The 25,941-nt window shown below is 42.8% G+C and overlaps 1 protein-coding gene across 1 annotated transcript; it reads left to right on the top strand.

Moving 5' to 3' along the window:
- The first annotated feature begins 22,880 nt into the window (after window positions 1-22,880).
- On the top strand, window positions 22,881-25,723 carry HNRNPA0 (heterogeneous nuclear ribonucleoprotein A0). Its single transcript, XM_072841164.1, has one exon. It carries the CDS (start codon window positions 23,209-23,211, stop codon window positions 24,139-24,141), a length of 933 nt encoding a protein of 310 aa, XP_072697265.1. The 5' UTR covers window positions 22,881-23,208; the 3' UTR covers window positions 24,142-25,723.
- Window positions 25,724-25,941: the final 218 nt, after the last annotated feature.

Here is a 25,941-nt window from a genome sequence, read left to right as displayed (position 1 = left end):
ACTTAGGTACAATGTGGAAGCAGTGCAGAGAGCATCCATCCCTGTGCTGAAATCCTTAAAGGGCATTCATAATGCAGCAGAGTATGACTACAGGCCCCATCATCCCTGCAAATAGCAAATGTTTTTGAAGAATAGCTGGCATTTGCTACTCCAGTGCAAGGTACTGAGAGCATTCCAAAGAAATCCTCTACCAGCTAGAAATCTGTTTAAATAGCCAGCTGCTACTATTGAGGACAAGGAACAGTGGAGTTAGTTGAACACAGTGATCTAGGAGTCCATTGAGTATAAAATACAGCTGTTCTGAAAGATAAAGAAGCTGGATAGGGGTTCCTGGTCGGCACAGCTTGGGGTAGTAGCCTTGAATTATTATCTTTATACATATCAGATTCTTTTGTCTGCAACTAAAATTACTTTTGTGGGATCTATGGGTAACTGCAAGCTAACTTATAGTATAGGCTGTATACTTCTTCATTTTTTAAAAAAAATTTATTTATTTATTCATGAGAGACACAGAGAGAGAGAGAGAGAGAGAGGCAGAGATGTAGGCAGAGGGAGGAGCAGGTTCCATGCAGGGAGCCCGATGTGGGACTTGATCCCGGGTCTCCAGGATCACGCCCCGGACTGAAGGCGGCGCTAAACCACTGAGTCACCAGGGCTGCCCTGTATACTTCTTCATTATTTAAAATTTTTTGATATTAAAAATTTAATTGAATTTGAAATCCTTTTGCATTAGTACAAGAAATCTTTCCTTTTTTAAAAATTTTTTAAATTTATTTTTTATTGGTGTTCAATTGACCAACATACAGAATAACACCCAGTGCCCGTCACCCATTCACTCCCACCCCCCGCTCTCCTCCCTTCTACCACCCCTAGTTCATTTCCCAGAGTTAGCAGTCTTTATGTTCTGTCTCCCTTTCTGATATTTCCCACACATTTCTTCTCCCTTCCCTTATATTCCCTTTCACTATTATTTATATTCCCCAAATGAATGAGAGCATACACTGTTTGTCCTTCTACGACTGACTTACTTCACTCAGCATAATACCCTCCAGTTCCATCTACGTTGAAGCAAATGGTGGGTATTTGTCATTTCTAATAGCTGAGTAATATTCCATTGTATACATAAACCACATCTTCTTTATCCACTCATCTTTCGATGGACACCGAGGCTCCTTCCACAGTTTGGCTATTGTGGCCATTGCTGCTAGAAACATCGGGGTGCAGGTGTCCTTGAGTTTCATTGCATCTGTATCTTTGAGGTAAATCCCCAACAGTGCAATTGCTGGGTCGTAGGGCAGGTCTATTTTTAACTGTTTGAGGAACCTCCACACAGTTTTCCAGAGTGGCTGCACCAGTTCACATTCCCACCAACAGTTTAAGAGGGTTCCCTTTTCTCCGCATCCTCTCCAACATTTGTGGTTTCCTGCCTTGTTAATTTTCCCCATTCTTACTGGTGTGAGGTGGTATCTCATTGTGGTTTTGATTTGTATTTCCCTGATGGCAAGTGATGCAGAGCATTTTCTCATGTGCATGCTGGCCATGTCTATGTCTTCCTCTGTGAGATTTCTCTTCATGTCATTTGCCCATTTCATGATTGGATTGTTTGTTTCTTTGGTGTTGAGTTTAATAAGTTCTTTATAGATCTAGGAAACTAGCCCTTTATCTGATACGTCATTTGCAAATATCTTCTCCCATTCTGTAGGTTGTCTTTGAGTTTTGTTGACTGTATCCTTTGCTGTGCAAAAGCTTCTTATCTTGATGAAGTCCCATAGTTCATTTTTGCTTTTGTTTCTTTTGCCTTCGTGGATGTATCTTGCAAGAAGTTACTGTGGCCGAGTTCAAAAAGGGTGTTGCCTGTGTTCTCCTCTAGGATTTTGATGGAATCTTGTCTCACATTTAGATCTTTCATCCATTTTGAGTTTATCTTTGTGTATGGTGAAAGAGAGTGGTCTAGTTTCATTCTTCTGCATGTGGATGTCCAATTTTCCCAGCACCATTTATTGAAGAGACTGTTGTTCTTCCAATGGATAGTCTTTCCTCCTTTGTCAAATATTAGTTGACCATAAAGTTCAGGGTCCACTTCTGGGTTCTCTATTCTGTTCCATTGATCTATGTGTCTGTTTTTGTGCCAGTACCACACTGTCTTGATGACCACAGCTTTGTAGTACAACCTGAAATCTGGCATTGTGATGCCCCCAGATATGGTTTTCTTTTTTAAAATTCCCCTGGCTATTTGGGGTCTTTTCTGATTCCACACGAATCTTAAAATAATTTGTTCTAACTCTCTGAAGAAAGTCCATGGTATTTTGATAGGGATTGCATTAAACGTGTAAATTGCCCTGGGTAACATTGACATTTTCACAATATTAATTCTGCCCATCTGTGAGCATGGAATATTTTTCCATCTCTTTGTGTCTTCCTCAATTTCTTTCAGAAGTGTTCTATAGTTTTTAGGGTATAGATCCTTTACCTCTTTGGTTAGGTTTATTCCTAGGTATCTTATGCTTTTGGGTGCAATTGTAAATGGGATTGACTCCTTAATTTCTCTTTCTTCAGTCTCATTGTTAGTGTATAGAAATGCCACTGACTTCTGGGCATTGACTTTGTATCCTGCCACGCTACCAAATTGCTGTATGAGTTCTAGCAATCTTGGGGTGGAGACTTTTGGGTTTTCTATGTAGAGTATCATGTCATCGGCGAAGAGGGAGAGTTTGACTTCTTCTTTGCCAATTTGAATGCCTTTAATGTCTTTTTGTTGTCTGATTGCCGAGGCTAGGGCTTCCAGTACTATGTTGAATAGCAGTGGTGAGGGTGGACATCCCTGTCTTGTTCCTGATCTTAGGGGAAAGGCTCCCAGTGTTTCCCCATTGAGAATGATATTTACTGTGTGCTTTTCGTAGATGGCTTTTAAGATGTTGAGGAATGTTCCCTCTATCCCTACACTCTGAAGAGTTTTGATCAGGAATGGATGCTGTATTTTGTCAAATGCTTTCTCTGCATCTAGTGAGAGGATCATATGGTTCTTGGTTTTTCTCTTGCTGATATGATGAATCACATTGATTGTTTTACGGGTGTTGAACCAGCTTTGTGTCCCAGGGATAAATCCTACTTGGACATGGTGAATAATTTTCTTAATGTATTGTTGGATCCTATTGGCCAGTATCTTGTTGAGAATTTTTGCATCCATGTTCATCAGGGATATTGGTCTGTAATTCTCCTTTTTGGTGGGGTCTTTGGTTTTGGAATTAAGGTGATGCTGGTCTCATAGAACGAGTTTGGAAGTATTCCATCTCTTTCTATCTTTCCAAACAGCTTTAGTAGAATAGGTATGGTTTCTTCTTTAAACGTTTGATAGAATTCCCCTGGGAAGCCATCTGGCCCTGGACTCTTATGTCTTGGGAGGTTTTTGATGAGTGCTTCAATTTCCTCCCTGGTTATTGGCCTGTTCAGGTTTTCTATTTCTTCCTGTTCCAGTTTTGGTAGTTTGTGGCTTTCCAGGAATGCGTCCATTTCTTCTAGATTGCCTAATTTATTGGCGTATAGCTGTTCATAATATGTTTTTAAAATCGTTTGTATTTCCTTGGTGTTGGTAGTGAGCTCTCCTTTCTCATTCATGATTTTATTAATTTGAGTCTTCTCTCTCTTCTTTTTAATAAGGCTGGCTAATGGTTTATCTATCTTATTAATTCTTTCAAAGAACCAACTCCTGGTTCTGTTGATCTGTTCCACAGTTCTTCTGGTCTCGATTTCGTTGAGTTCTGCTCGAATCTTTATTAACTCCCTTCTTCTCTTGGGTGTAGGATCTATTTGCTGTTTTTTTCTCTAGCTCCTGTATGTGTAAGGTTAGCTTTTGTATTGAGTTCTTTCCAGTTTTTGAATGGATGCTTGTATTGCGATGTATTTCCCCCTTAGGACTGCTTTTGCTGCATCCCAAAGATTTTGAACGGTTGTATCTTCATTCTCATTAGTTTCTATGAATCTTTTTAATTCTTCCTTAATTTCCTGGTTGACCCTTTCATCTTTTAGCAGGATGGTCCTTAACCTCCACGTGTTTGAGGTCCTTCCAAACTTCTTGTTGTGATTTAGTTCTAATTTCAAGGCATTATGGTCTGAGAATATGCAGGGGACGATCCGAATCTTTTGGTATCGGTTCAGACCTGATTTGTGACCCAGTATGTGGTCTATTCTGGAGAAAGTTCCATGTGCACTTGAGAAGAATGTGTATTCAGTTGAGTTTGGATGTAAAGTTCTGTAGATATCTGTGAAATCCATCTGGTCCAGTGTATCATTTAAAGCTCTCGTTTCTTTGGAGATGTTGTGTTTAGAAGACCTATCAAGTATAGAAAGAGCTAGATTGAAGTCACCAAGTATAAGTGTATTATTATCTAAGTATTTCTTCACTTTGGTTATTAATTGATTGATATATTTTGCAGCTCCCACATTCGGGGCATATATATTGAAGATTGTTAAGTCCTCTTGTTGGATAGATCCTTTAAGTATGATATAGTGTCCCTCTTCATCCCTCCCTACAGTATTCGGGGTAAATTTTAGTTTATCTGATATAAGGATGGCTACCCCTGCTTTCTTTTGAGGACCATTCGAATGGTAAATGGTTCTCCAACCTTTTATTTTCAGCCTGTAGGTGTCCTTCTGTCTAAAATGAGTCTCTTGTAGACAGCAAATAGATGGGTCCTGCTTTTTTATCCAGTCTGAAACCCTGTGCCTTTTGATGGGGTCATTAAGCCTGTTCATGTTCAGAGTTACTATTGAGAGATATGAGTTTAGTGTCATCATGATATCTATTCAGTCCTTGTTTTTGTGGATTGTCCCACTGAACTTCTTCTTAAAGGGGAATTTTAAGACTCCCCCTTAAAATTTCTTGCAGAGCTGGTTTGGAGGTCACATATTCTTTCAGTTCCTGCCTGTCTTGGAAGCTCCTTATCTCTCCTTGCATTTTGAATGAGAGCCTTGCTGGATAAAGTATTCTTGGTTGCATGTTCTTCTCATTTAGGACCCTGAATATATCCTGCCAGCCCTTTCTGGCCTGCCAGGTCTCTGTGGAGAGGTCTGCTGTTACCCTAATACTCCTCCCCATAAAAGTCAGGGATTGCTTGTCTCTTGCTGCTTTAAGGATCTTGTCTTTATCTTTGGAATTTGGAAGCTTAACTATTAAATGTTGAGGTGTTGAACGGTTTTTATTGATTTTAGGGGGGGATCTCTCTATTTCCTGGATCTGAATGCCTGTTTCCCTTCCCAGATTAGGAAAGTTTTCAGCTAGCATTTGTTCAAATACATATTCTGGCCCTCTGTCCCTTTCGGCGCCCTCTGGAACACCAATTAAATGTAGGTTTTTCTTCCTCAGGCTGTCGTTTGTTTCCCTTAATCTATCTTCATGGTCTTTTAATTGTCTGTCTCTTTTTTCCTCAGTTTCCCTCTTTGCCATCAGCTTGTCTTCTATGTCACTCACTCGTTCTTCCACCTCGTTAACCCTCGTCGTTAGGACTTCTAGTTTGGATTGCATCTCATTCAATTGATTTTTAATTTCTGCCTGATTAACTAAATTCTGTAGTCATGAAGTCTCTTGAGTCCTTTATGCTTTTTTCTAGAGCCACCAGTAGCTGTATAATAGTGCTTCTGAATTCGCTTTCTGACATTGAATTGTAATCCAGATTTTGTAACTCTGGGGGAGAGAGGACTGTTTCTGATTCTTTCTTTTGAGGTGAGGTTTTCCTTCTAGTCATTTTGCTCAGTGCAGAGTGGCCAAAAGCAAGGTGTATTGGGAAAAGGAGAAAAAGAGAGGAGAGAAAGAAGGAAAGAAAAGAGAAAGATAAAAAAAAAAGGAAGAAAAAAAAGAAAAAAAAGAAGAAAAAGAGAAAGAAAAAGAAAAAGGAAAAAAGGGTTGGGGGAAGGAAACAAATCAAAAAGCAAAACAAAACAAAACAAAGCAAAAAAAAAAAAAAGAACCACGGGGGGGAGTATCTTCTGATTCTGTGTAGTTTAAGTCCCTTGACTTCCCCTGGAACTTGTCCGTCTAGCTGGTCTTCTGGGGGAGGGGCCTGTTGTGCTGATTTTCAGGTGTTAGCACTTGGGGGAGCTGCTCTGCCCCCCGCCTGGTGCAGGGCTCAGTGGGGGTTGTTTACCCCGCGAGGCCCCAGGAGGAACAACCCCAGTGGCGGGGCCAACTCTGGAGCCCTGGAGTCAGCTCCCGCAGTAACTCCAGAGCTCTCGGTATGCAGGGCCTTGGAGGCCCCCGGGGCGGGGCCGCTGATCTGCTCAGCTCGGGGCAGGAGCCTCCTTGGTGTCCTGGGCCCTCCTGGCCTCTGCCTGTCCCGGGGGGAGGCCGGATCCTGGGCTGTGTCCCGGCGCCCTGTGCTCCGGGGCCTGCGCTGTTGGATTCGCGCTCCCGCCCCGCAGCCTCCTCCGCGGAGCCGCCCCCGAGCCCCTCCGAGCTGCTCCGGGTGCCGCCGTGCGCGCTGCAGCCCTTAGGGAGCTCGGCGCACTCTCCCGGGGCGCAGGTGTCTGTTACTGTCCCGGGGAGCCCGAGGGCATCCCTGCCTCCTGGGTCCTGCTCCACCTCCACACGAGCCCCTTTCCGCCCGGGAAGGTCGGTGCAGCTCCTGCGTCTCCGGGACGGGGCTCTCCTGTCCTGGGGACCCTCGCCCCGGCCTCAGCCTGGCTCCTCGCGGGGCCCCTCCCCCTTGGAGGCCTTTTGTTTCTTTATTTCTTTTTCCCCGTCTTCCTACCTTGATAGAAGCGCGAACTCTTCTCACTGTAGCATTCCAGGTGTTCTCTCTTTAATTCTCAGGCCGAATTCATAGATTTTCAGGATAATTTGAAGGTTTTCTAGGTAATTTGGTGGGGACAGGTGATTTGGAGACCCTACTCTTCCGCCATCTTGCCCCTCCCCCCCAAGAAATCTTTCCTACCACTGACCTCTTCTATGAGTAATTTCCTGCTTGCTGGATTTCTTTCTTTCTTGGGACGTTTCTTGGGACCTCAGGGCACTAACTGTTCCCTTTGCCTAGAATGCTTTTGTTTGCCAATAAAAGAAAAAGCAAAGATATTAGGTTATTTAACTATAATTTCTTTTTTTTAAGATTTTATTTATTTATTCATGAGAGAACACACAGAGAGAGAGAGAGAGAGGCAGAGACACAGGCAGAGGGAGAAGCAGGCTCCATGCAGGGAGCCCAACGTGGGACTCCATCCCAGGTCTCCGGGATCACGCCCTGAGCTGAAGGTGGCGCTAAACTGCTGAGCCACCGGGGCTGCCCTTTAACTATAATTTCAATTAAAGTTCATTGTAGTATGTTTATAAAAAAACTTTACAATTTTCATCTACTTAACCATAAATAAAGTTTCTTGTGGATTGTGTATGTCAAAATTGAAGAGATTATCATTAAAAATCTTTAGATTTTAAGGATTTTAAGTTTAGAAGGAATTGCATGTGACCATTTCAGTTATAACCTGTTTCCATTTCTCCTTCCTTTTTTCCTTTTTAAACAAAAGAATGAAAAAATCAGTCAGTAAAAAAAATGAGGACTGAGCAAAGTAGGCATGTGTCTCAAAGTTGTGGGGAGAGAGGGGACATCTGGCATGGGATATCAGAACCTGAGTGGAGTGAGGAGGGAGTCTATGAGGTGGAGGATGGTAGCAGCCTGTATGGTTGTTGAGAGCTCGAGAGAGCTGTGGAGGTTTTCTGCATAGGATGATGATGACAGCAGGGATCTGGCCCAAGAATTTGGACCTCAAGTGAGAAAAAGAAAGCAGTTAGGTTGAGAGTTGGAGTTGGTAGCTTACTGGTAAGTGTTGGCTACCTCGGGCTGAGAAAGGTGCTTGCTGGCCGGCACCATGTGTCAGAGCTTGATTGGGGTGAGGAGGGAATCTGTGCAGAAGGGTAGTGGTCACCTGGTGGGGGGGGGGTTTGAAGCCCAGTAGGATGATTAAGGCGTCTATATGAGAGGGGGGGCATTAGAGGAGAGAATTCTAAATATGGAATAGGAAAGAAATCCTGCAATAATTCTGTGGTATTGGTTTAGAATCGGAGGTAGTGATGTGAACTCAGCGATTGCCTGGTAAATGTAGAAATGTTGATATAAATGCGTGGATTATATACATGTAATATATGTGTATAAATAATATACTATGGCCTAAATACGTATATATATTCCCCATCTCTGGGAAAAGCAATACCCCTAAAAGCAGTGACACATCTAGTGCTTTATTTTGATTTCAAGTATCATTCTCCAGTAAAAGAAACTAAGGCTCCTTAGAGAAGTAACTCATTTTAGGGCAAGGCAGAGGAAGTCCAAAGTGAGCCAGAAATACCTTGTCAGGCAAGAAAGTAAAAAGTGCTCAGGGAATTATTGGAATATGTCAAAAGAACACAGATGTCAGTTTGAATGACTTTTGGTGGCCAAATCTGGGTATTATGAGCATCAAAATAAATAATGATAATATTAGATTACAACTCATTGAATAAATTAGGAATCCATGAGCCATTCTGATATAAACAACTGACTACATAATTGGGGTGAAGAGAATTAATAAATGTAGAATGATTGAGTTAGAAGATTACCATTTTGATATAATTGTGGTAATAATTCAGATACGAAGCATCAATGAATATTTAAAAAAAGTAGATGAAAGTTTGGTAAAGAAGGGGATATTATATAGTCTCAAAATACCTCCCCACAAAATATTTAGTAGTTGTAAAGGGGTGAAAAGCAACTTTATGGTGGATAAATCTGACAGATACCACCTTAATTGAGTGGTCAAAGTTAATATCACCCATAGTGAGACAAATAGAAATTTTGTGCCACCATGTCACCTCAGTGACATTTCTGCCCAAAATAACCTAATGATGAAGGAATAGCCAACAAATCAAAATTGAGGGAAAGGATACAAAATAATTGTACTTATGGTCTCCAAAAAAGTAAAGTTCATCAAAGTCAAGGAAAGATTAGTGTTGTGCTGTTACAGATTGGAAGAGACTTTGGTAGACATGAAAGCTAAACACAACGTATGTTCCTGGACTCAAACCTTTCACATTATTGGGACAGTTGTTAAAACTTGAACTGAGCTTGTGGATTAGTTGTTAATAATGGATCAATGTTAGTGCTGACTGATGGTTGTCTGTGGTTATGTAGGAGAATGTTGTTATTTCTAGCAACTATATACTAAAGTTTTAGCACGGGCATCCATGATGTTGGCAATTTACTCTCAACTGTTCCAGGAAGAAAGTTATTTGTACTATTATTGTTGCAACCTTTTTTTTATTGTTGCAACTTTTTAATAGATTCAGAATTATTTTAAAATAAAAAGAATTATGTAGAAATGAGCAGGCCAAAATTTCTCATGAAAAAGTTTTGATATCTTAGTATATATCTACTGAAATTTTTTCAAAAAGGCCTATATAGATTAACTAAATTGTTTCCAGTTTATCACTGCATGTTGTACAAATATTATCCTTTTTTTTGTGTGTGCACTGTAATATGAAAAAGCCTGTATAACATTATTTTAGACAGAGGGAGTCACATGTGCAAAGGCCTGGAGCTCAGAGAGTGTCTTTTAGGAGAATTGTGAGCAGTTCAGCATGTCTGGAAAGTGTGGAATTGGTGGTGGGCTAGAATTGTAAAGAGAAAAGACATGCAGGAACCTCAGCTGGGTAGCTGAGTAGTGGTCTCATTCACTGACTTAGGGGACATATGATAATTCACTTTTAGGTTCCTAAAACTGATAAGAGCATAGCTTTGGCAAGGATGCCCCCCCCCCCCCCCCCCCATCGAGAAACTGCCCCAAGATGCATCTTGACCTCAGAGTTTAGTCACAAATTGCTTTAAACTTGTGCCTGTAGGAGGCATGCCTCAGAGACATGAAGAAGGATAGAGAAAGTGGCCTTCTTTATATCTACTTTCAAATTCAGACAGTTGTCAGTGATTATCCTAGACTGTGTAAAACCTTAAGTTTTTGTTCTGGGGACAGGATGTGGCTCCAGTATTGACTGGCCCCAAAATTTCCATCAGCCCAAGGGGTGGTAGCTTAGGATGAAATTTAATTTGTTAATAGAGAAAAGAATATGGCTTTTCTTACACCTAGAATTATGAAGTAACTTTCATCCTTCACATACATACTTACACACGAAATTACTTACACACAAAAAGACATTTCTCCCCCCAGAAAAATTCAACATAAGTCTTTAACTGTACCCTTTCTGTAAGAAAAGTGAGATATTCTGGTTTGATACATGCCTCCAAGAAATTATTGCCAGATGAACTCAGGATGCCGGATGCCTCAACAAGCTTGGTTTTCTGGTACTTTTTTTTTTTTTTTTAAGATTTTATTTATTTATTCATGAGAGACATACAGAGAGGCAGAGACATAGGCAGGGGGAGAAACAGGCTCCCTGCAGGGAGCCCAATTCGGAACTGGATCCCAGGACCTGGGATCGCGCACTGTGTTGAACACAGTTGCTCAACCACCAAGCCACGCAGGTGTCCCTCTGTTACTCTTTCTAACCCCAAAGCTAATGTGTAATAGAAAGGAAGGAATAAGCCATTCTGATGTTGGATAGATGAAGGCGCCCTTCTGCTCTCTCTCCCCTTTCCGTGTCCCCTGAGATGACTTAGGGCTGGCAGCAGATTTGGAGTGAATACCAGTTTAATTGCAGTTCTCTTGCAGTTTTATCTTCTAGATGCAAAATCTCATTCAAATACCCAACTCTTAAATTTCTTCTAATCTTATTTTGAGTCAGGAGAAATTGATCCTGGAGATTTCCTTTGTGACAGGTTGTCAGTAGACTTCAGATAAATGATAACTGCAAGTATAGAATGACAACCCAACTTGTGCTTTAATGATTTTATTTTCTAAATAAGGAAGCCTACCTAGAAACTGTACCAGCAAGAGTGTTATGGGCTTAGCCATGTGTGAAAAAGCTGTTGTGTGCAGGTGAGAAGTTACAACAGGTTATAACTCTACTACTACCTGTTTGTGTGGCTCTGGATATAACATTCCAACTCTCTGGGCCACATGTGTCCCATGAAAGTTTTGGAACTGGATGACCATTAATGGGTGTGTCCATGCTCTAAGTAAGATTCTAGAGTGTAGAATATTGTTTGAAAATTGAAATTCAGGAGATTAAGGAACCTTACCAACAGTAAATGCTTAGATATAATGGGACTTATTATTTCTAGTAGAATTTTTGAATGCGCCAGTAAGATCATTGCAGTGTTTTCACAAAGCCATGCTTGTGATGAAACTTAGAAAATGTATTGCCTTATATTTTGGCTGGATGCTATAGATAATCATGTCAGAGCCAGGTTAAAAATAAATCTTCCAAAGCCAACAGAAATTAGATGGGAATTAGCAAATTATTAGAATCCGAACAGAATTATGTGCAGATTTAATAATTGAAAGAAACTCCTTTAATTGATACTGGTGAATGAAAAGTGCTTCATATATTCACTTCAGAATCTGGAAAATAGACCATATTCAGAATTTTGGGCAACAAAGTAAAATAGATTTCATGTAAATTAGGCCGTGCACATGGCCGATCCCAAACAAATCACTTCTGTATATGCCGAGAGATTTTCTCAATATAGAGTAAGTTCCTTAAGGAGCACACGCTTGTTGTGTTTTATTGGAATTCAATTTGCCAACATTTAGCATAACACCCAGTGCTCATCCCGCCAAGTGCCCCCCTCAGTGCCCATCACCCAGTCACCCCAACCCCCCGCCCACTTCCCTTTCCACTACCCCTTGTTCATTTCCCAAAGTTAGGTGTCTCTCATGTTCTGTCACCCTCACTGATATTTTCACTCATTTTCTCTCCTTTCCCTTTATTCCCTTTCTTTATCCCCTTTCACCAATTTTTATATTCCCCAAATGAATGAGACCATATAATGTTTGTCCTTCTCTGACTGACTTATTTCACTCAGTATAATACCCTCCAGTTCCATCCACGTCGAAGCAAATGGTGGGTATTTGTCATTTCTAATGGCTGAGTAATATTCCATTGTATACATAGACCACATCTTCTTTATCCATTCATCTTTCGATGGACACTGAGGCTCCTTCCACAGTTTGGCTATTGTGGACATTGCTGCTATAAACATTGGGGTGCAGGTGTTCTGGCGTTTCGCTGCATCTGTATCTTTGGGGTAAATCCCCAGCAGAGGAGCACACACTTGTTGATTTCATAGCTGTTGATCATCATTACACTGTTGCTCATATAAATCTTGCCTATTTTTATTTTTCCCATTGTTCTTCTAGTTTTAGTTGAAAAAATATTTTATCTAATATTAATATGCCAAAATTATGATAATAAATGTCATTTAACTAAAAATGTTGTTTAGATCTTGAATGATCCAGAAAGACACTACATAATCTGAATTCGCTGAATGATTATAATTAAATACCACTATTGAAGTTTATGGGGTAGACTGTCCTCTTCTCTGCTCTCTTCAGTATGCATTTACAAATGAGGAGGGACCAGATTCCTGAGAATTCAAAATGTGTATGGTGTATGAATGTTACTTCATTTCACAAGTCTGAATATAGAACACCTTACAGGGATCCCTGGGTGGCGCAGTGGTTTAGCGCCTGCCTTTGGCCCAGGTTGTGATCCTGGAGACCGGGATTGAATCCCATGTCGGGCTCCCGGTGCATGGAGCCTGCTTCTCCCTCTGCCTATGTCTCTGCCTCTCTCTCTCTCTCTGTGACTATCATAAATAAATAAAAATAAAAAAAAGAACACCTTACAAATTAAATCTCATTCTGTATTGTCACTTTTTAGGTTGATGGAAATTTAATTTCAGTGCACAAGTTTTCTGTGTAAGTGGGGAAAAGAAGCTTTATAAGTTGTCCACATTCCCAAGTATATTACAGGCTGAAACTAGAAGCTGAATATGGACTTAGCAGGTAAAATTTAAAACTTGATTTTCATGTTGATCTGACACATGCCTCATGGAGTGTAAATATTCAGTATAAAATTTCTTAGGGAAATAAATATTGAAAAAATTGAAGTTCTTACTGGACTAAGTAAAAACAGCGCATTAAAAATGTAAGTTTTTAGGGTAATATAAGTCATAAAATTTAAAACCTAAAGTTAAGCAATTTATGTAATTTTAAGGAATGTAATTCTGTGACCCTCTTATGGAATTCATCAGTAAATCACTAAATCTGATGTAATTTTACGTAGAGAAATTTGGGCAAGGTATATATAGGCAGCTTTGTAGATACAAATGAGATCTTATATCTCTACACATCTGTACTTCTAGGTGCCTGTATAACACACTACCATACACTGGGTGGCTCCATAACTCTGGAGGCTATAAGTCAGAGACCAAGCTGCCAGAAGGATTGGTTTCTGGCAGTACTTTACCTCTTTTCAAAAATGATCTCTTTGCTGTGTACACATGGAGAGAGAAAGGGGTCTCTGGTGTCTCCTCTCCCTCTCCTCTCCCTCTCTCCCTCCCTTTCTTTCTCTTTCTTTCTTTCTTCCTTTCTTCCTTTCTTTCTTTCTTTCTTTCTTTCTTTCTTTCTTTCTTTCTTTCTTTCTTTCTTTCTTTCTTTCTTTCTTTCTTTCTTTTTCTTCTTTTTCTTCTTCTTCTTCTTCTTCTTCTTCTTCTTCTTCTTCTTCTTCTTCCTCCTCCTCCTCCTCCTCCTCCTCCTCCTCCTTCTTTTCCTCCTCCTCCTCCTCCTCCTCCTCCTCCTCCTCCTCCTCCTCCTCCTCCTCTTCCTCTTCCTCCAGCGTGAGTGGGGTTGGGGGGGCAGGCTGAGGGAGAGAGAGAATCCCAAGCAGCCTCCACACCCAGCAGGGAGCCAAGAGGGGGGCTCCATCTAATGACCCTGAGATCAAGACCTGAGTCAAATTCAAGAGTCTGATGCTCCACAGAATGAGCCACCCAGGTGCCCCTCATTCTTTTCCTTTTATAAGATTTTATTTGTTCATGAGAGACACAGAGAAAGAGGCAGAGACATAGGCAGATGGAGAAGTAGGACCCCTAGATCAAGACCTGAGTCAAAGGCAGATGCTTAAATGCTGAGCCACCTGGGTGCCCCACCCCTCATTCTCTTCTAATAAGGACAGTTGTTTTGAATTAGGGCCCAACTCTTATGACCTCATTTAACTTCAGTTATCTCCCTAAAGACCCTCTTTCCAAATCCAGTCACATTGTGGGGTTAGGGATTCAACATATGAATTTGAGGAGGTTCTCAGTTCCTAATGGGTTTATGCCCTTAAATTTTTTTTAACTGTCATTTAATGGATTTTTGAGAAGAAGCTATAGAAAATGTGTTTAGTTTGCCATGTTTTAGTTTGCATATTCATGAAACTCTTCTAACTATAGTTTCTGAATTACTTTGAGATAAAGAATAAAAGTTCTAAGGTTTTCCTAATCATATTTTATCTTTGTGGGGGGTGACTTCATCTCATTCCTCTTCCTTCTTTCAGTGTAGGACTAGAACTCAGCCCTGAGATCAGGAGCTAAATGCATAACTGATTGAGCCAACCAGGTACCCTGTCATCCCTCTTCCTTCTGACTCTACTTTGGCCTTCCATCTTTTGGTTTTCCTTGTGACTCTTCATACTGAAAGATTCAAATTTAGGTTAAATAATGTTCTCTGCTAAAATTGTCATTTGCAACGATGACAGCCTGTGCCCAGGTAAAGTTAAGTAGCACGTTAATGATGTGAAAATGGTGATATCTTCCTTGAATTTTTTTTTTTTTTTTAAATTTTTTAATTTTTATTTATTTATGATAGTCAGAGAGAGAGAGAGAGAGAGAGAGAGAGGCAGAGGGAGAAGCAGGCTCCATGCACCGGGAGCCCGATGTGGGATTCGATCCCGGGTCTCCAGGATCGCGCCCTGGGCCAAAGGCAGGCGCCAAACCACTGCGCCACCCAGGGATCCCTCTTCCTTGAATTTTTAAAAGATTTTTTAATTTTGAAGTTGAGAAATCTAAGCAAAGGGATTCAGGAGGATATGAATGTGTTTCTTCTCCTCCTCCTTAATCTTATATTTTTCCTGTTTCTAGTCCGTTGCATTTATATTACCTGACCTGTGCCTATGTTAGGCACAAACTTTTTTCGTGTGATGGAAGGCTAGATAGTAAACAGTTGGCAGACCATGGGCAGTGTAATATCATAAAGCATCAGTTTTTTTTTTCAGCTGAAAGATATAATAAAATACACCTCTGAAGATCCATGCGAGGATAACACATAACATGTAGCATCAGGCATTGAATAACATTGGTGGTTCATTGAACATTTGCAAGAAAAATTAGAGATCATGGAATCTTCTTGTTTAAGTTAGAATTAGTTTATTTTTTAAAATATTTTATTTAATCACGAGAGAATTAGTTTAAATAAGAGAGGCTTAAAAAGATAGATATTTATCTCTAACCTAAAAAGCCTAATGATAGGCAGTTAATGGCTGATATAACAGCAGCAGCAACAACAGCTACAAAACAAAAAATATTTGACCTGTCTCCTGTTCAAATTCACTAGGTTGGTGAATGAAATCATGATCTACTTTATCATAAAACAAGAAACTTAACCTACTAAAATCAGTTGATTACCACCTTAAGTCAATTCCAATTATTTTTCAATTATCTCTCAAATAATTAATTCTTTCTGCCCAATCCCTACCACGTCTGCCTTACTTCTGGCCCTGGAGATGCTAATCCGTATTATGTACTACTCTGCCATTCTAAATGGGCTCTTTCTCAAGTCATACCCTACTTCTGTCTCTCTTCTGCACATTGTATGGGGTATTCTTTCTAGGCCTCTTAACCTTTTTGTAGGCCTCTTAACCCTACTTCTGAAGTTAGCTTCTATCAGAAGAATTTACAGACTGAATTTCTGTAAATGAAAGAATGCTCATTTCTGTCCTGACAACCTATATTTGTAACCTCTCTTATACTACTACTTCTCCCAAGATTGTTGAACTCCTGTGGGACGCCTGGGTGGTTCAGCGGTTGGGCATCTGCCTTTGGCTCAGGGTGATCCTGGGGTCAGGGATAGAGTCTTGCATTGGGCTGCTTGCAGGGAGTCTGCTTCTCCCTCTGCCTGTCTCTGTCTCTCATAAATAAATAAAATCTTAAAAAAAAAAAAAAAAGATTGTTCAGCTCCTGGAGCTCAATTGTGGATTTTTCCCACAATAGCTAGACCATGAATGAATTAAATATGATGAATAAATGAAAATGGAATGGTCTAAATGCTTTCATTTTAGAAGGCTTATATTCTGGTGTGAGTCTGTGCATTGTGTTTGTACTTGAGTATGTATATTTTAGGGCAGATATTCTGAGAAATGTCAAATTGTTAAATCTTCTTAGTTCATTCAGGTTGCTATAACAAAAGTACAGAGACTGGCTAGCATATAAACAACAGAAATTTATTTCTTTGGGCGTCTGGGTGGCTCAGTCAGTTAAGCATTGGATTCTTGATACTGGCTCAGGTCCAGATCTCAGGGTTATGGGATTGAGCCCTGCCTGGGCTCCATGCTAGGTGTGTAGCCTGCTTAAGATTCTCTCTCTCACTTAGAAAAAAAATTCTCAGTTTTAGAGGCTGGGAAGTCTAAAATCAAAGTGCCTACAGATTTGGAGTCTGATAAGTACCTGGTTCTTGGTTTATAGTTGGCCACCTTCTCATTGTCTCCTCCTATGATGGAAGACTAGAAAGCATTTTGAGGTCTCTTTTATAAGGGTACTAATCTCATTCATGAGAGATCCGCTCTTGTGACCTAATTACCTTCTGAAGTACCACTCCGTCGAAATACCAGAACATTGGGGATTAGGCTTCAACATATGAATTTGGGGGACACAAAACCTAAGTCTTAACATCCTCTGCTGCTAATAATCTACCCCCAGCCTCCCACACATCTGGTTGTAAATTCATTATCTATTTTTTCGGGGGGCGGGGGGAGTTTTACATGTAAGAATTCCAGGTTTATTTGTGATTGAGAACATGGATCTGGTTCTAAAACCAAGGTAATTTCCCTTGCTTTCAAGATAATTAGTGTCCAGTCTCCACTGTTATCTGTGTGTTGTGTTTGCGTGTAGGGTAGGGTGGAATGATGGGGCTATACACTGGACTGGCCCATGGTTTTCTCCAGTGGACAAAAAGCTAGGAGGTTCTGATTACTTCTTTTTTAAAAAAATTTTAAAAATTGAGATCTTGACATATAACATTGTATTAGTTTTATGCATACAACATAGGACCTAAAATATATATATATATATATATATATATATAGTAAAATGCTTACCTCTAGTTAGCATTCTTCACCATAATCACAGTTTTTTTTTTTCTTGTGATGAGGACTTCTAAGATCTACTCTCTTAGCAACCTTCAAATATGCAAAATGTGATTGTTAATTATAGTCACCATGTGGTCCATTACATTCCCAGGACTTACTTACCTTGTAACTGGAAGCTTGTACTTTTAATCTGGTCACTTCTCCTAAACTTGGGAAGCGGTCATTTTTTTTAGATAAAGCCCTTCTCTTTTGACATCTCTCCCATGTGAAGGAAATCGATATAATTCCCTTTTGAAATACCACCAGCAGTGAAACAAGATACAATTAATATCTCCACAGATTAAATAGGTCTGTGTATTCTCTTGCCTCAGGACAGTTCCTTCTAAAGCCAGTCTCATGGTGGCTTTTTAAATATATATTTGAAACAAAAAGCATTTTATTCAGAGTAAGTCTTAGGTTGTCCAAGAGGGGAAGTAGAGAGAGGCAAGGGCCTTGGAGCAAAAAATGTGAGAGGAGCCCCAATAATGATATGTTGACATTTTTGTCATTCTGTCACCTGTGGGGTTCAGAGTCAGGCTTAATTTGATAAAATAAGTAATGTGACCTTTTATACATCATGATAGTATAAGATTCATACCTAAACACAAGTCACTTTTCTTCTATAATATCAATTTAAGTACTTCATAATATTTTTAGCTAGAGAATATTTCCTTATTTTTTTAAAAAAGATTTTGAGAGAGAGAACAAGTTGGGAGAGGGGCAGAGGGAGAAGGAGAAACAGACTCCCAACTGAGCAAGGAGCCTGACGTGGGGCTTGATGACAGGACCCTGGGATCATGACCCGAGCTGAAGGCAGACATTTGACCAACTGAGCCACCCAAGTGCCCTGTTTCCTTATTTAATTAGCTGTTTGAGGGAAATTAGGTAGTTTCCAGTTTTTTTCTACTATGAACAGTTTTGAAACCCTTGTAGCTAAATCTTCACACAGATCCTCACTTATTTCCTTAGCATAAATGTCCAGAAGCATAGTTGCTGGTTTGAAAGAATGGATCAAATTTTAAGGCTTTTGATAGGAGTTGCAAAAGAGTCATTACAAAGATTATAGCTTATCATAAATGAAAGTGCCCTTTTGAAAGGTACGTTGAATAAATAAAAATGGAGCATGTCTTAATTTGCTAGGTTTTCCATAACAAAATACCACAGAATGGTAGAGGCTTAAACATCAGAAATTTAAAAATAAAACAGAAATTAATCTTCTTGTAGTTCTGGTTTCTTGAGGTCCAAGACCAACGTACTGGCAGGGTTACGCTCTTCTGAGACCTGTGTGGCTGGCAGATGGCCATCCTCTTGCTGGCTCTTCATATGGTCATTCCTCTGTGCACATGTGCCCCTGGTATATCTTTCTCTTTGTATAAGGACATCAGTCATATTGGATTAGAGCCCCACCGTAATAGCTTTATTTTGACTTAATCACTTCTTTAAAGATTTTCTCATCAATTACAGTTACATTCAGAAGTATTGGGGGCCAGAGTTTCTTTTTTTTTTTTTTTTGAAGATTTTTTTTTTTTTTTAAATTTATGATAGTCACACACACACACAGAGAGAGAGAGAGAGGCAGAGACATAGGCAGAGGGAGAAGCAGGCTCCATGCTCCGGGAACCCGACGTGGGACTCGATCCCGGGTCTCCAGGATCACGCACCCTGGGCCAAAGGCAGGTGCTAAACCACTGCGCCACCCAGGGATCCCGGGGGCCAGAGTTTCAACATATGAATTTTGGAGAGGAGACACAATTCAGTCAATACCAGAACTTTAACTGCAAAAAGAGATTCTCGATTTAAAAAGTTGGAGTTGCTGCTTTCTGGAAATACAGGTTATCATAGTTTTCCCTTTCTTCTTCAGTTCATCCTTTTCCCTTTCTCCCTCTCTCTTTTTCTAGGTATAATTTAGGTACAGTAAAATATACCTTTTTTAGCGTGTAGTTGTAGGAGTTGTGTAACCACCACATTCAATTAGGTTTCTGTAATTGAGCTTTTGCAAGAGGGATGGAAAACCAAATGTCTAAATTTCAGCTATATTTTTAATTTTTGTGTTAGGATTTAATTTTTGTTTTGGAAGACTGAGACACTGGTAAGCAAGGTAAAGCCAGGCAATGATCTGAAAGGTAAAATAAAATCTTTTTTTCTTGAATGATCTGAGGAGTAGGAAATTGACTGCATCATTTAAGCATTTATATAATACTCCTTATTCACTGTCCCCCATTACCAATCTAATCTCCAAAATGAACTTAACATTCCAACTATCTTGCATTTATCCCGGCTTCATAAGTGTCTTTTAAACATGCTTGTGTTGCCTCTCATCCCTTAAACCCTTTCTATATGTAAGTTGTTGTGTTTTTTTTTTAAGGATTTATTTGAGAGAGCGCACATGCATGTGAGCATGTGAGTTAGGTGAGGAGCAGAGGAGAGGGAGAGACAATCCTCAAGCAGACTCTGCACTGAGCACGAGTCGGATGTGGGGCTCAATCCCAGAACCCTGACTGGGATCATGACCTGAGCCAAAATCAAGAGTTGGCTGCTTAACCTACTGAGTCACCCAGGTGCCCCAGGAAATTGGCATTTTTATACAGTTCAGAGCCCCTATATGTAAGATTTTTAACCAGACATATGCTTCTGTCAAGCTTTTCTAGTCTGTAGAAATTAAACCCATAATGGATTCCCAATTAGGTGGTATAGAGGATTTTTTATTTTATTGTTTTATTTTAAAAAATATTTTGGGAGAGAGATATTGAGAGAATGAGCAGAAGAGGGACAGAAGGAGAGGAAGAAGCAGGCTCCCAGCTGAGCAGGGAGCTCCAGTGCAGGCTCAATCCCAGGACCCTGAGATCATGACCCGAGTTAAAGCCAGATGCTAATTGACTGAGTGCTCCCCAGGCGCCCTGGAATTCCAGGATGAGAAAATAAGTTATGTTCTAATTTGCTTTCCTTCAGAAATTCATCTTTCGCTGTTTTAACTTTTTTTTTTGTATAACAGGTTTTGGGGGTTTCTTTTTGTTTTTAGAGGGAAGGTTGGGAAGGGCAGAGAGAGAAAATCTTAAGCAAACTCCATGCCCAGGGTGAAGCCCTAAGTGGGGCTCAATTTCACAACTCTGAGATCAGGACCTGAGCTGAAATCAAGAATGCCACCCAGGGGCCCCAAGATCTATTTCTTAAGGTTTAATCTCTCATGTGAGCTGTAGTCTTGGGCACCTCAGAAGACAGTGCCATATAAATATCCTGTATCACCTTAAATATTAAAACTGTGAAAAAAAAATAAAACTGTGTTCATCACTCCCCCAATCCCTCCAAAACAGTTCCTTTTCTTAATTTTGTAGTTCTTTCAGGCTGCAGTTTTAGTGTTCCAGATTCCAAACACTGGTATGCTTTTGTTTTCATTCTTTATCATCAGTCAGTTATCAAATCCTGACATATTTGAATGTTGTGGGGTTTTTTGTAACTAAAAGGCCATAGCTTCCTACTGTCTTCTTTTAGTCACCATACTGATCACTCTCTAACATGCTATGTATATATCATTCTTACTTATTGTCTGCTTTTTCCCACTAGAATATAAGCTCTATGAGGGCAGAAGAGTTTTGTCTGTTCACTGCCATATTTCCAGCACCTCATACATTTGTTGGATGCACTGAGCACTTACTATGTACCAGGCACTGTGCATTTACATACAGAATCCCATTTAATTTTTACCACAGCGGAGAGGTGTTTTATTGTTTTGATTTTCAGATAATAAAATTGGCTAAGTTTTAAAAAATGTTAAGTGACATGCCCAAAGTCACACAACTGTATGATCACTTAGTAGGTGATCCTACCAGACCCTAGTTTATCCTCAAGCCTTCAATCTTATCTCTATGCCATTGAAATATTTTCATGGCATTCCATGTCAGAGATCCTAAACCTGCCTTACCAATGACTGTTTTTTTTTTTTTTTTTTTAATATTTATTTATTCATGAGAGACACACACACAGAGGCAGAGACACAGGCAGCGGGAGAGGCAGGCTCCCCGCAGGGAGCCCGATGTGGGATTCACAACCTGAGCTGAAGGCAGATAGATGCTCAACCGCTGAGCCTGGATGAGGGTCCCACCACCGACTGTTTTCTATCAAAACCTCTTGCTCCAGCCAAACTAGTCTACTTACTGTTCCTTGAATTTTATGTGGCTTTTGTTTCCTACTTTGCTTATTTAGAGTCCCTTTAGAAATTGTATCTAGCCTTTGAATTCCATATTGAGTGCAAGTTCCACTTGTTTCACCATTCAATCCTTAATACTCCAAGGTGCAGGGAGGAGTAATACCTCTTCTTCACTATTTACCACCTGGCTTGGGGGGGGTGGGGGGCGGGAATCTTGGTCATGCAGTCTCGTACCAGCGTCCCCCTCGTTGGATCTTGACAGGCACACGAAGGTCCAGGACGCGGAAGCCCTTATACCTGACTTTCTCTTGCACGGGAGGGAGGGTCGGTAAGGCGGTTACCAGGGGGGCGTGGTATTTACGTGCTTCCTTCAACTCCTTTGGCTCCAGGTTATAAAATGCCTTTAAAAAAAAAAAAGCTAACGGTTTGGTTGGGAAGGAAGCAACGCACAGGTAACGTAAACATAGAAAACGGTGTGTTCCCCTCGGTCAATGGGCAATGCCAGCTGTGCGCGAGCGAGCGTGGGCTTCGGGCCGGAGGGTGGCGGGGGTCTGGCGCCGCGCCTCGATGGGAAGTCGGAGCCGCTGGTGGCACGCCGCCGACCTCCGCCGGGCCTCGGGCTCGCCCCTGCGCGGCACCACGCGCCCGCGCTGCACTTTACCTGAGGCTCGGGCCCCCGGGAAACCGTCAGTAACCGCCTTTCCCGATCAGGCCTCTGCCCTCCATCTTTGTGCGGGCGGGGCGGCCGGGCGGCGGGGCTGCCGGGCTGCCAGGTGTAGCGGCCCCGCCGAACCGCGGCGGGGGAGCCCAGGCCCCCAACCCCAACAGTCGAGTTTTCAAAAAGCCCGCGCGTGGCGCGCCCCAGGTCGCATCCGTTGGGAACTGCCCCCGGCGCGCCCCCGCTGACCCCCCCCCCGCCCCAAGCCCGGGACCAGGGGCAGCGTCCGGGCGGCAGGCAGGTTCTGCACCCGGGGGGCGCACCGGGGAGCGCGCCCGTCCAGCGGCGGCCGAGACCGGAAGTGGGCGCGAGCGCATCGCGGTGATTGGCTGCAGCCGCACGTCCCTCAAGGGGCTGGCGCGAACGCCACTGCGGAGTGGGGCGAGGGGATACGGCAAGGGGAGGGGGCAGCACGCTGGGAACAGCCGCGGGGCTGGGAGGAGAGGAATTGCGGAGGTGCGCGGGGAGCCGGGGGCGTCCGTGGTCGGGGCACCCGGGGAGCCGGGGCGTGAAGCCCGGCCTACAGAGGCGGCGGCGGGAGCCGCGCAGGCCGAAGGCTTGAATCGACCGCGGAGGGCGGGGAGTCGGTGGCCGAGAGCGGCGCCGCGGCGCGGTAGGCGGGACTAGGGAGAGCGACGCAGGGATTGGCGGGCGGCGCTGGGCGGCCGTACGTCGGCGGTGACGCACGCCTCGGGGAGGGTGCGCGCGCGTTCAGCGGCCTCTTTGTGTGGTGCCCAGATAGGGGAGCGGAGGCGGCGGCGGCGGTGGTGGCGGCGGTGGCGGTAGCGGTAGCGGTAGCGGTGGCGGTAGTGACGGCCTTGGTTGTCTTCCAGTCTCCTCGGCTCGCCCTCTAGCCGGCACCTCTCCCCTTCCCTCCCCCTTCCTCTCTTCCTCCTTCCCTCCCCTTCCCTTCCTCCCTTCCCCGTCGGTGACGGCGGTGGCGGCTCCAGCAACGGCTGGGCCCAAGCTGTGAGGAGGCCTTAGCCAGCGATAACGGCGACGGCGAAACCTCGGAGCTCGCAGGGCGGGGGGAAGGCCCGGGCCGTGGAGATGGAGAATTCCCAGTTGTGCAAGCTGTTCATCGGCGGCCTCAACGTGCAGACGAGTGAGTCGGGCCTGCGCGGCCACTTCGAGGCCTTTGGGACTCTGACGGACTGCGTGGTGGTGGTGAACCCCCAGACCAAGCGCTCCCGTTGCTTCGGCTTCGTGACCTACTCCAACGTGGAGGAGGCCGATGCCGCCATGGCCGCCTCGCCCCACGCCGTGGACGGCAACACGGTGGAGCTGAAGCGGGCGGTGTCCCGGGAGGATTCGGCGCGGCCCGGTGCCCACGCCAAGGTTAAGAAGCTCTTTGTCGGGGGCCTTAAGGGAGACGTGGCGGAGGGCGACCTGATCGAGCACTTCTCGCAGTTCGGCACGGTGGAAAAGGCCGAGATTATTGCCGACAAGCAGTCGGGCAAGAAGCGCGGCTTTGGCTTCGTGTATTTCCAGAATCACGACGCGGCAGACAAGGCCGCGGTTGTCAAGTTCCACCCGATCCAGGGCCATCGCGTGGAGGTGAAGAAGGCCGTGCCCAAGGAGGATATCCACTCCGGTGGGGGCGGAGGCGGCTCCCGGTCCTCCCGGGGCGGCCGGGGCGGCCGGGGCCGCGGCGGGGGTCGAGACCAGAACGGCCTGTCCAAGGGCGGCGGCGGCGGCGGCGGCGGTTACAACAGCTACGGTGGTTACGGCGGCGGCGGCGGCGGCGGTGGCGGCTACAATGCCTACGGAGGCGGCGGAGGCGGTTCGTCCTACGGTGGGAGCGACTACGGTAACGGCTTCGGCGGCTTCGGCAGCTACAGCCAGCACCAGTCCTCCTACGGGCCCATGAAGGGCGGCGGCGGCGGCGGCGGCGGTGGCAGCAGCTGGGGCGGTCGCAGTAACAGTGGACCTTACAGAGGCGGCTACGGCGGTGGCGGTGGTTATGGAGGCAGCTCCTTCTAAAAAGAAATCTAAATATGCCTGGGAGTGGCTATAGGGGTAGCTCTTCTACACCCCAGCTGGGGTAACTCCTACGTTCTTTACTCTCCCACCACCGCCTTCCCCGTTTTGCCCTTGGGGGAGCCGCTTCTAAGGCTGCTTATCCTTGGGGGTGTTGCCCTATTTGCCTGCCACCTCTCTTGTCTCTCCCTCTGAAGATGGACTCGGCCCCACATACACATTTTTGTGTTACAGTCATTGATGGACTCTATTTTTTTATTATTACTTGGACCTTGGTCGTTTTTATACTAGCAAAATGTCTTGTTTTAATTTGTGTTTTTTTTTGGGGGGGGGAGGGAGTGAACTTGCTGATTCTGTAGCAAAACCTGGGCGGGGGTTGGGGGGGGGTAGTTTACTTTGTTGTAAGGACTTGATATCTGGCTACAGCGTTTTCTATGAAATCTACTTGGATCCCATGCCTGAAATTTGGACACATATGTACAAAAATCATTTTTACGTTTTATTTTTAATAAATCATTGTGTTTGACCGTATATGTCTAACATTTTTTTTCTAGGATCTATTCCGTACCGTTTTAAGGGATATTAGTTAAAATTTTTTCGTGTTAATTCTAAATTCTTGATGTGTACTTGAAGACACTTTTAAAAGGTCCTTTGGTGGCTTTTTTTTTTTTTTTCCTGTTGCTCTTCTAGTGACGTGTTGAGTTTTATCCCTACAGGCAAAACTTTTGAAGTGGTGGATGTAGTTTTTTAAAATCTTCAAAGTTTCTGTGCATCCATCTCATACTAAGCGATTTGCTTATCATCTTGACATGGTTGGTCACTTCTTTCTATGAGAATTTACTTCAAAGTATGTACTGGTAGTTCAAAAAGAAATAGTTTGTGTTAAGCATGTGTTTTCATTCATATAAACTGTTTAAAATTTTTCAGATGGCCTAGTTTCATCCCTCTTACTGGTTTGTCTGTAATAAATGGTTACAAAGAAGGGTTATATTTTACCCTTAAATGCATTTTTGTATTTTCAGAGCAGGTTTAAACGTTTTTTCCTATAGCTGAACTGTTGTCCTCTTGGAAATCCTTCCCCCAACCTTTGTAGCACCATCTACTGGCAGAATGGCAGTATCTCTGCAAAAACCATTTGTTTTAAAAACTTGTTTAGGATAATTGCATCAGATTTAGAAATTTTGCCATCAAAGATCTGTGCAGACTTTGGTTACACGTTTACTTGTAACGAAGATGGGCTTTATGGGAATGTAGTTAACAGTCCATATCACAATTGCCCTTTCTACACAAGATTTGAAAATGTAAACTGCTACGCATAGCTTGGGCAGTGGCCCGAAATTGCTATGACAACTAATGAACCAGCTACGTGTACTGGTATCTTAGGTGCAAGTTGTAAAGCAAAGTATTTGTGTATTCTGCTTGGTTAACAAATGTATATTTGTAGCCCTTTCATGCAATAGAATTCAAGTTGTTGTTTATAAAAAAAACAAAACAAAACAATGATATAGGAGAAAATTGCCTTCCTGGTTAGAAATATAGAATAGCATCGTTTATGGATATCACAAATAAAGAATTCAATTCTTTACATGATTGAGTGAGAGTATGTATAACCTGGTGGGTGGGTTCAGAGTACCTATAATATAGCACACTTGATTTAATGTTACGGTAAAATTTTTAACTTGAATGTTGCGTTCAGAAGCCCAGATGTATAGTAGGAAGCTTTCTGAAGGGGAGGTTAATGGGCTTTAAAGTAAAAGATTATTTTAGTGTTGACTTGGTCTTAGTTCTTGCTAGTGTATATTT

This window comes from Canis lupus, chromosome 10, assembly GCF_048164855.1.
Source record: "Canis lupus baileyi chromosome 10, mCanLup2.hap1, whole genome shotgun sequence".
Lineage (NCBI taxonomy): Eukaryota > Metazoa > Chordata > Mammalia > Carnivora > Canidae > Canis > Canis lupus.
This window is presented reverse-complemented; position numbering and strand designations above follow the sequence as displayed.